Raw genomic sequence first — 12,200 nt, forward strand, 5'->3', positions numbered from 1 at the left:
GAAGACAGCCCCACAAAGTCAATCAATGAGCTTGTGGGCGAAGTTTCAGCGCATCCATTTTATGCCTGGCGCTAGTGTTTGACTTGTCTCTATTGAAAATGATGTCCGTGCTCTAACTACAGATAATCAAACCGAAAATGCAATGCTTGTAGCAAAATTAGGCCTTTTTCTAACCCGTTTCGCTTATTTTGACATGGAGCCTTGCATTTGAATAACACAGCAAAAACTCTAAGATCCAAATTGGGATGCGCTCAAAATGTGCGAATGAGGATATCCTTATTGAAATGGAGATTATTTGTGCAAATAAAATGACATAACTCATTGTGACCGTCTCTCACTGTCGGGGTTCCATGGACCACCAAGGACTGACATGACTGGAGCAGTTGTATTATTTCAATAAAACGTTAGTGCAGGTCGGGTCGCTTTTCAGCTCCTTCCTCTTCCCACTGCTCGCTCTTCCGGTTGCTTTTCAGCCGCCCTCGTCGTCTCCGTCTGCCTCTCGCTCTCTTCCGCGCTGCATCCGTTGCTGGCTCTCCAACTCCTTCTCTCCCCTCGTTCTCGGCTGCCGCCCTTTTACACACTGAGGGGGGATTACACAATTGTGCCCAACCGGGCGATCCACGCACCTGAGGTTCATTATGGCGTCGATCCCGGCGCTCCCCGCCTCGCCGCTGGCCCGCCGGCCACGCCTCCTCGCCGCCATCTTGGAGTCGGCCCTGGCGTGCCCTGCCTCGCTGTCGGTCTGCCGGCCACGCCTCCCCACACTCATGTTATAGTAAGTAGAAAAAAAAGCCTTTTCAGAAACCAACGGGAAATTGGGAGTAATTTGGCTCATCCTGACAGATTTCCATTAATTGTACTACTGGTACAGGTCAGGGCGTATCAGGGTGACAGACAGATGGCAATGGCTGACACATGTTTGGAAGAAGAGTTTAAAATTCAAATTCTCTTCAAGTGTGAATACAGACACCTAGGGTAATCGAGCGGTGGTGTTTATGTGGTTTGAGTGGCATGCCGATTTGTATTTACCCATAAGCCAATGCTGTCCCTGTCTCGCTCATTTCCAGGGTCTCTTCCCGTTCTTTCTGGTGTCAGGTACATTGTCATGTTTGCTGACTGATTAAGAATAATCTTGGGGCAAGAAAATGTGCTGCAGCTGCACTTTTTATTAATAGTGGTTTTATATGATTGAGCTGTTGGCTGAACCCAAAGCTATTAAAATGCTTTCATTGGTAACACTCTCCCTCCTCAGCCTCTGAAGTACATTTTCTCAATGTGTTTCTTTGTGTAAGTTCAGCTTCTTTTATCTACATGGGCTGTGATTCACTGCTCATATATTGGTCTTTGCTTTCATTCCGTCTCCCTATTCAAAAATCTGGCATGGGATCGGGACAGGGGAGCACCTGCTGTTTTTCTGACACACTCTTCTGTCCTTAACTCAAAACCAATTGAGGCACAATCGGGTTATTACCGTTGTTGTTTTCCCCCTCTCACTCTCTCTTGCCTCCTTCCATTTTTTTCTGCTCAAGCTCTATGGAATTTGACACTTTGAAAAGAAACGGGGCAGCCAGTCGAACAGATGAATTTAAAAGGAGTTTGCAGTGAGAATTAAACAGAAAAATAAAGGTTTGATGCGGGAAATGGTTGTCTGACCAGCTTTGTGTCTGTTTCATCCTTAAACCACGGTGAACTCTCATAGGCACTGGTTTTATAGTTTAGCACCTCTCTGTGTGCAATTTTTACTTTACACCCACAGTCTAAATGCTTGTGTATGTATGTATATAGTATAATATTTAAACAACACATTCAGAACATTCTTTTTCAGGACTGGACTGTGCACCTTACCTCCTTTTGCACTATTTTTATTTTCTTTCCTTCCTATGTTTTGCATATTTATAGACTGTCGCACTGATACTGGAGTTGTTATTAATCTCATTGTACCTGTGTATAGTGACAATAAAAGGCATTCTATTCATTCTATTTTAAAAATGTTACTTTTATATACACACACCTCATAATGTCTGACAAAGTAACAATCCTGAATAATTTGATGCGGTCAGAAAAGTGTGTGTTGTATTGTCTTCCATCTGATGAAGGGAAACAAAAATCTATAGGCTACTGATACAAATTATGAGAAATGTAAGAAACATAAAAGCTTAATTCAGCATGTTTCAATTGAGGTAATAATAGATAGATTGATCAGTAAAGGCTGTGGCTAAATATTTCTAACAGTTATTTGTGACATGGTTTAATGAAATGTGTTGATTTAAAAAAAAAAAAAATAGGGCTGTCAAACGATAAATCACATTTTGTTATTCATAGTTAACTCAAAATTGATCACAATAGATACATGCTTTTAATGACAATAAAAAATGACCTGCGGTGTATTGGTGTCTTGCCAGATTTTGTAAGATTAAATTAATTTGCATTCCTGCTGTAGAAGCACTTGCATTCAGAAGAGGAGCTATACCATGTTTGGATACCAATCATGGTTTTATCGTGAACTATATTTGGTTATGTAATCTGTGATATTTCTACAGAATAAATGCTTTTATAGTTACATGTTGTACACGTTAATGGTATGTAATGCATGACAATGTCTTAACCTTCTCTATTTATTAATGACATGTAATATTCAGCCTACTAAAAATTCTGCAATTGCGCACTATCAATCAGAACAGGTTATACAAGAATATACACTTTATTTCAATCTGCCAGTAAACATTTATTTAGGTAGAAACATCACACATTACATTACAAAACATCTTTGAGAAAGCATGATTGTAATGTAAGACGATTTTTTGTTTTGTTATAGTAGTTGACATGGATTTGACGTGTCGCAATATTATTGTAAAGCCGAAAGTGTCACAATGTGGAGGCAGCTTTAGTAGCGTGACCCCAAAATGTAGCAGATGAGAGGCAGAAGGTGGGTAAAATAATATTATTTAATACAAGAAAGGAAAATGCACTCACAAGGGAGTGGAAAACACGCAACTAGGAGTAGAAAAAAAGCAACAAAAGAAGGCGAGTGCAAACGTAATTGCACAAGACACCAGACTTCTTTTGTGGAAAGTAAATATACTCTCATTTACAGAAAGCAATGCGGAGCATTTGGCAAAGCAATAGCAAATGGCAGAGAAAAGCATAATAATGAACCGACTAAATTCCCCGTACAGAGAAACAACTAATATTAGTCTAAAACAGTCACGATGGCGTGATAGGAAGTGTGTGACTGGTATGAGAAGAGGTGTCTTAACATGTTTTGTTGATGTGAAAGTCTCCGATAAAAAATTACTCTCGACTTCCTGCTTACCGCCTTTCTTTTCTGCTGAGCTTTATTCCATCTAAAGCAGTTAGTGTAAAAATTGACATTTAATCGTATCAATGCACTCAACTGTAATGTAAAAATAAAGCTCCACCTCTCTGCAAGTGGCAAAGTGCAACAGCAGGCAGTTGCTCCAATAACGTCGTCTTACAGCGATCGGAGATAAAATGGTTTTGTCGGGAGAACGACTTTAAACATCGGATTTTCAATATGTACACTTTTCTGTGTGCATTTCTACTCACATTTATTGAGCAAGGGGATCAACAGTAGCTAAACGGCATTGCATTTCCCACACTACACAATGGGCCAAGAGTCAAAAAGGAGTCAAGACGCATGCCTGTTATTCATGGGTTAAAAAAATGTGCGCCTTTAAAGGAACTTATAGTTGAGGCATTATTTTCGCGTTTTCTTTTACAGCCCTAAAAATAATTCATTGCTGCTGTTGGAAAAAATGGACGTATGCCCATGAATCATGCGTTACAAAAAATTAGCACCGTTAAAGGAACTTATAGTTAAGGCGTTATTATCGCGTTAACTTTAATAGCCCTAAAAATAATGTATTGATCTTTTTGGAAAAAATGTTGTCAAAGCTTTAGCTTACCTTAGAATTCCTTGTCTGTAGGTTTTATTTCGAGCTGAGCAGTCTGATTTCTGCTACATATTTTTATTTCTGTGTTTCCACACTCACTTTGTGAAGTCTCACTTTTCATGGCCTTGTCCGTGATGTGCTGGGGTGAATATGTAAACTGTCAAAAAGTACTGCGTATGAAGACATTGGTGTGCAGTCTTTTTTTATTAGAGCAGAAGACCATCATAAAACTCTGTAACTAATAATGCTGCACTTCAGGCAATAAAATAATCATAAACGTAAAATAATCACCCAAACTCTTGAAAATCTTGCACTTTCCTTAAAAGAAACACTGTCAACCAGGGGCCATGTTTGGACTGCAGCTTGTTTTATTTTGGACTACAGAATAGTGTATAAATGGTGATTACCTGGATGTATTATTAGATGTTACAGTAATTGTAGTGCAAAGCTTGTTTAGCTTATACCCAATTTTAAGTAAAAGTACCACTGATAGTCACACACACACTAGGTGTGGTGAAGTTACCCTTTGCATTTGACCCATCCCCTTGTTCCACCCCTTGGGAGGTGAGGGGAGCAGTGAGCAGCAGCTGCGCCCAGGAATCATTTTGGCGATTTAACCCCCAATTCCAACCCTTGATGCTGAGCGCCAAGCAGAGAGGGGATTTTTATAGTCTTTGGTATGACTCGGCCGGGGTTTGAACTCACGACTTACCGATCCCAGGGCGGACACTCTAACCACAAGGCCACTGAGCAGGTTTTATAATACAGTATATTGAGCTACGTTGGACTGGTTTTAGCAGCATTAATGCACAACATGTATCAAAGTGGACCATGACTTTAGGTTTTTCCCTTATTAACCAAAAACAATTTTCCTTCTTGTCTTTTTAATGAAAGTGGTTGTTTGCAATCTGCTCACAGTTGAATTTTTCAAACAAAAAAATATAACAAGAACCCCACGGTTATGTTACTATTTGTGGTTTAACAGAACAGAATGGTTTTTTTTTTAAATACAATTAAATAAATAAGTAAAAAAAAAAATTCAAAATATATATATATATATACATATACATATATATACATATATATATATATATATATATAAATATATATATATATATATATATATATATATATATATATATATACACATATATATATATATATATATATATATATATATATATATATATATACATATATATATATATATATATATATATATATATATATATATATATACATATATATATATATATATATATATATATATATATATACATATACATATATATATATATATATATATATATATATACATATATATATATATATATATATATATATATATATATATATATATATATATATATATATACATATACATATATATATATATATATATATATATATATATATATATATATATATATATATATATATATACATATATATATATATATATATATATATATATATATATATATATATATATATATATATATATATATATATATATATATATATATATATATAATTCAAATGTCTATATTTTTCACTATTATAAATTACATTGAATACAAATTGCATGTCAGCCCAAGGAATTTGTTTGCCGTTCATGCTTGTCACTCATCTTGTCTCGTCAACATGTGCACTTAGGGAGCGCGATTCCACCCACAAAGGCAGTCCAAAAGAAGTAACTTTGCAGTCATGTTGTTGTTATGATAGAATAAACATAAAATAATACAGTAGCTAACATTAACTTTTAAAATCGGTATCATTATCCGACACTCAAGGCTTGCATGTGCTGAAAGCCATAATAGGGCGGGATAAACTGTAATAATTTAAGTATAATGGAAAGTTAGCAACTTCTGGGCATCTGCTTAAAGGTTGCAAACAGCCCCTTTAATAACAGCATGGATGTAACGTGGGTCTAAATGTTTTTCATTATGGTCTTTAAAAGGCCCTAAATTTGACCTGTAATACCGCATGTATGATTTGTGCTGATATCATATTGGATTTATATCCGTATCGGCCAATACTACTGCTGCAATATCGACATTGTATTAGGAGTATAAAAAAAAAGTTACTATTGATACACAACGTTTTGTTGAAAAATAAGAAAAAATATGACCTATTAAAATGTAATTGCCAGTGTCCTTTTTTCAACCATACATTATATTTTGCAACTGTTCCAGAATTGTTAGTAACTACCTGTTACTGGTACATAGTGGCTGGTCAAATGGATAGCATCACTATCTACAGCGCTTACGTACGGACGGTAATATTTCAATGTGTAGAAATGACATTATTTAGGTGCTTCTCATAAGCATATATACTGAGTGCTCCTGTAGTGTCAACATTACTTAAAGGCCTACTGAAACCCACTACTACCAACCACGCAGTCTGATAGTTTATATATCAATGATGAAATCTTAACATTGAAACACATGCCAATACGGCCGGGTTAACTTATAAAGTGCAATTTTAAAATTCCCGCCACACTTCCGGTTGAAAATCTCCTTTGGATATGATTTATGCGCATGACGTCATAAAATGCACGGAAGTGTTTGGGCCCTATTGGACACAATACACAAAGCTCTGTTTTCTTCAACAAAATTCCACATTATTCTGGACATCTGTGTTGGTGAATCTTTTGCAATTTGTTTAATGAACAATGGAGGCTGCAAAGAAGAACGTTGTAGGTGGGATCGATCGGTGTCTTAGCGGCTAAGTACAATACTTACAGCAACACAACAAGGACTACTTACCCTGATAAAAGACGCCTAGCTGATGCTTGCCGCCAAACCCACGGATGAAGTCCTTCGTCGCGCCGTTGATCGCTGGAACGCAGGTGACGGCTGTTGATGGGAAGATGAGGGCTGGCTGGCGTAGGTGGAGCGCTAATGTTTTATCATAGTTCTGTGAGGTCCGGCTGATAAGTTGCTAAATTAGCCTTAGCGTCGTTAGCAACAGCATTGTTAAGCCTTATCAGGCTGAGAATTTTTAACTGTGTAGTTACATGTACATGGTTTAATAGTATTGTTGATCTTCTGTCTATCCTTCCAGTCAGGGGTTTATTTATTTTGTTTCTATCTTCATTTGAGAACGATGCTAGCACGTTAGCTCAGTAGCTAAGTATGTCACTGATGTAATGTCTTGGAGATAAAAGTCACTTTAAATGTCCATTTTGCGTGCTCGACTCTCATTTTCAAGAGGATATAGTATCCGAGGTGGTTTAAAATACAAATCCGTGATACACAATAGAAAATGGAGAGAGTACATTGTTCTGTGAGTTCCGGTTGCTAAGTTGCTAAATTAGCCTTAGTGTCGTTAGCAACAGCATTGTTAAGCCTTACCAGGCTGAGAATTTTTAACCGTGTAGTTACATGTACATGGTTTAATAGTATTTTTGCTCTTCTGTCTATCCTTCCAGTCGGGGGTTTATTTATTTTGTTTCTATCTTCATTTGAGAACGATGCTAGCACCTTAGCTCAGTAGCTAAGTGTGTCACCAATGTATTGTCTTGGAGATAAAAGTCACTTTAAATGTCCATTTCGGGTGCTCGACTCTCATTTTCAAGAGGATATAGTATCTGAGGTGGTTTAAAATACAAATCTGTGATCTACAATAGAAAAAGGAGAGTGTGGAATCCAATGAGCCAGCTTGTACCTAAGTTACGGTCAGAGCGAAAAAAGATACGTCCATCACTGCCTCTCAAGTCCTTCACTGTAACGTTCCTCATCTACGAATCTTTCATCCTCGCTCAAATTAATGGGGTAATCGTCACTTTCTCGGTCCGAATCTCTCTCGCTCCATTGTAAACAATGGGGAATTGTGAGGAATACTAGCTCCTGTGACGTCACGCTACTTCCGGTACAGGCAAGGCTTTTTTTTATCAGCGAGCAAAAGTTGCGAACTTTATCGTCGATTTTCTCTACTAAATCCTTTCAGCAAAAATATGGCAATATCGCGAAAAGATCAAGTATGACACATAGAATGGATCTGCTATTCCCGTTTAAATAATAAAAAAAATCATTTCAGTAGGCCTTTATATCACTTTAAACTACATAGCAAAGGCTACAAATTTAAAATGATTAAAAAATATTTCTTAAAAAGCTTGGTTCAACTAAATGTATGCAAAAATTTGTTTCATTTTCTAGTCTGTTTGACCTTTTGTGAAGATTTTTTATCTAGTGAATGGCAGAGGTGCGATCTCAAGTACTAAAGCACTTATTTGTGAAGGTCAGTGAATGCCAATAGCAATGCTTGTCATTTTGCAATCATTTTAGAAAAGTGTAGCATAACAAATTTCAGTTTTGTAATTAACTTAAAGGCCTACTGAAACCCACTAATACCGACCACGCAGTCTGATAGTTTATATATCAATGATGAAATCTTAACATTGCAACACATGCCAATACGGCCGGGTTAACTTATAAAGTGCAATTTTAAATTTCCCGCTAAACTTCCGGTTGGAAACGTCTATGTATGACAACGTATGCGCGTGACGTCACGACGGCAACGGAAGTATTCGTACCCAATGTGTCACCATACAAACTGCTCTGTTTTCATCGAACAATTCCAAAGTATTCTGGACATCTGTGTTGGTGAATCTTTTGCAATTTGTTTTATGGACAATGTAGACTGCAAATAAGAAAGTTGTAGGTGCGATCGGTGTATTAGCAGCGGACTACAGCAACACAATCAGGAGGTTGTGTTGTGTTTGAGCTGGATACAAGACGCACTACCGTGAGTACAGCTTTGGCTTCCAAACATTTGATCGCTTGCCCGTACGTGCGTGCCGCTATGTGCATGTCACGTACGTAACTTTGAGGAAATATATGTTTCTTGCCGACTCTGATGGCGGCCGGGGTGTCGTCGAAAGCTACAACGCCCGCCACCGCTCCGTAGTTAGCTTCAATTGTTAAGCTTCGCCAAGCTGGAAATTATTAACCGTGTATTTACATGTTCATGGTTTAATAGTATTGTTGATCTTCTGTCTATCCTTCCAGTCAGGGTTTTTTAAAATTTTGTTTCTATCTGCATTTGAGCCTGATGCTATCACGTTAGCTTTGTAGCTAAGTTAATTAGCTTCAATTGTTAAGCTTCGCCAAGCTGGAAATTATTAACCGTGTATTTACATGTTCATGGTTTAATAGTATTGTTAATCTTCTGTCTATCCTTCCAGTCAGGGTTTTTTAAAATTTTGTTTCTATCTGCATTTGAGCCCGATGCTATCACGTTAGCTCCGTAGCTAAAGTCTCCATTGTCATGGAGATAAAAGTCACTGTGAATGTCCATTTCGCGTTCTCGACTCTCATTTTCAAGAGGATGTAGTATCCGAGGTGGTTTAAAATACAAATCCGTGATCCACAAAAAAAAAGGAGAGTGTGTGGAATCCAATGAGACCCTGTACCTAAGTTACGGTCAGAGCGAAAAAAGATACACCCTGCACTGCCTCTCTAGTCCTTCACTCTAACGTACCTCAGCCACAAATCTTTCATCCTCGCTCAAATTAATGGGGTAATCGTTGCTTTCTCGGTCCGAATCTCTCTCGCTCCATTGTAAACAACGGGCAATTGTGAGGAATCCTTCCTCCTGTGATGTCACGCTACTTCCGGTATAGGCAAGGCTTTTTTTTTATCAGCGACCAAAAGTTGCAAACTTTATCGTCGTTGTTCTATACTAAATCCTTTCAGCAAAAATATGGCAATATCGCGAAATGATCAAGTATGACACATAGAATGGATCTGCTATCCCCGTTTAAATAAAACAAATTCATTTCAGTAGGCCTTTAAATGCACCATGTAAAACAAACATTGGGAGGTATTTTAGATATCCTTCCATCCATTTTCTATACACTTATCGTAATTGCTTTTTTAATTCTGCATGAGAACAGCTGTCTTTTTCATGAACTTCAAGCACTGAGAGCCACTTTAATTACCTGCTGTATTCAAATGTTGTGTTTTAATAGATTTGTAAGAAAAGATGCGATCTCTATAAAGAGTAAGGTTACACACGGCTTTTAAGCCATTCAAAAAAATATTTATCAACACTTTAAAAAGACCTTCAAGCCAGAGGTGGGACCAAGTCATTGCTTTGCAAGTCACAAGTAAGTCTCAAGTCTTTGCCCTCAAGTCTCGAGTCAAGTCCCGAGTCAAGACAGGCAAGTCCCGAGTCAAGTCCAAAGTCAAGACTGGAAAGTCTCAAGTCAAGTCACAAGTCCTGCATTTTGAGTTTCGAGTCCTTTCAAGTCCTTTTGACCACAGACTAATATTTTTACACGGATTGTGTATGCTTTTAAACCGCTGTATTTATTTATTAAAACAAGTGCATTTGAAATAGCAGGAAAGAAAATAGTACTGACATTGCAATTCATAATAGCACTATTAACCAGTCATTTTAATAGTTTAAACAATTTTAAACATTTAACTCATTCCTTTACAGAATAAACACATTTGCAAAAACAAGTGCAACTGTACTTATTTGTACAAAAGTGTTAACATTGTATTTCCATGGCATATTGCATTGTAACTAGTTCCACAGCAGTTTCTATTCTGTTCTTACCTTATCTCATTGATCTCATCTCATACTGTATGTGTGTTGATGTGTGCGTACACATGAAAAACATAACAAATACTTGAACATAACAATGAACAGAGTTGTACTTTTTAGATGTCAGGGCCCTATGCAATATGTACACATATTCTTAATATAGTATATATTTTAACTGACCTTTATTTGACTATGTTTGTCTTTTTGTAGGTGGCTAAAAAATGCGGTGCTGCTGACCGCCGTCTAACGTTATGTTACAGTGTGTGATACATTGACTAACGTAATGTTATGTGTAGGTACATCATGCAACCCTGCTTAAAAAATCACTTGACAAAAAGTATGAATAAGGTAGAAAACTGCAGTGGACGCAACATATTGCCGTGTTTGAAATGACGTTATAACCATAAACATCTTATAAGTAGACGCAATATTGGTTGCTGTGACGCGAGCAATTTGCATCTTGAAGTGGTGATGAGGAGCCGGCGAGCAGCCTAAACTGACAGTTGACAGGTAGAAAACAAAGATGCCGGGCTGGTGTTCAGCGTTTTCCTGCTCAAATGAGCGGACTGTTGAAAATAGGAATCCGGGATTACTTTTCACAAGTAAGATTTAACATTAATGTACTATTGGTTGTATTTTATGAAAATAACATTACCACAGAGTTGAGAAGGAGCAAAGATCTTCAATATTTGTATGTGAAAATCACAAATCTTCTGGGGGAGGATGACGCCCCTACAGGGGTTTGGTTTACAAACTTTCTGCCCCACCTAAAACAAAATTCACCAGCCGCCATTGATTATAATGCATTCTCATTTTAGGCAAAATATAAGACAATACTTTCTTAACAGTATAATTGTAACCAGGAATAAGTCTTTAAGTAACAATATTCAAATACTAACATTGTTGGGTAAAACAGAATTTGGTTTTATTCTGAATCCAGTGAAACAGATTGGTGGTTTTAGCTGATATAAAGACTTTCAGGTGTTTATATATGTTTAAGTATTTGGCAGACGCTTTTATCCAAAGCGACATACATAAAAAATACATATATAACAATCACTGTAAACATGATCATTTAAGGGAAGAATGTAATACAAAATATCAATACAAAGTGTCACGACAGAATAAACTCTCTGCTGCTGCAGCAACAGAGATACGGTCTATAAGATATATAGATATCTAATTAATTCATACATTGTTTATGTAGCATGTATATATAACGTAATCATATTGTTTCTTCAATTTAAAAATAGCTGACCGTTTTTTCCCCCCTTCTCTGGGATTATATTCCCAGTTTTAATCTCGGACGTCTGGTCACTTATAGCGTATAAGAATATTCTATTACTGTTATGCAAACTATGAATAATAAAACATGTGTCCGTTATCATAGCTACACGTATGACAAAAAAGCGCGTGAAAATGAGTGGTATTCAGTGAGGTAAAAGGAATTAAATGCGTTGACAGTTCATTGCTCCTGCCAAATGAATTGCACTGAGTGGAGCGGATCACCACTCCAAGATGGCGGCCCCGCGTCTCGTCTGCGCCAGTAGGCAGTAGCGCTCGATGCTGTGTACCCTTATAAGATGTCTATGGTTATGACGTTAGCAGTGAGTTTACAGCCTCACTGATTTAACTACACAGCAAATAAAAGTCATGTTACTTAGCCAATAAACGTTATCTTACATTCAAAACTTACCCTTCTTTGTGCAACTTCAAATGTCGAACGAAGTT

General features: G+C 37.1%; 1 protein-coding gene across 1 annotated transcript in view; it reads right to left on the reverse strand.

Annotated features, from left to right (window-relative positions):
- Positions 1 to 375: 375 nt before the first annotated feature.
- LOC133660700 (protein argonaute-2-like) overlaps positions 376 to 12,200 on the reverse strand; it is a 72,823-nt gene continuing 60,998 nt past the window's right edge. Inside the window, exons 3-4 of the mRNA XM_062064278.1 lie at positions 627 to 764; positions 376 to 580 (exon numbers count right to left, since the gene is read on the reverse strand). Coding sequence (XP_061920262.1) covers positions 470 to 580; positions 627 to 764 — 249 coding nt within the window. The 3' untranslated portion in view covers positions 376 to 469. The remainder of the gene's footprint in view (positions 581 to 626; positions 765 to 12,200) is intronic.

This window comes from Entelurus aequoreus, linkage group LG11 (genome assembly GCF_033978785.1).
Source record: "Entelurus aequoreus isolate RoL-2023_Sb linkage group LG11, RoL_Eaeq_v1.1, whole genome shotgun sequence".
Lineage (NCBI taxonomy): Eukaryota > Metazoa > Chordata > Actinopteri > Syngnathiformes > Syngnathidae > Entelurus > Entelurus aequoreus.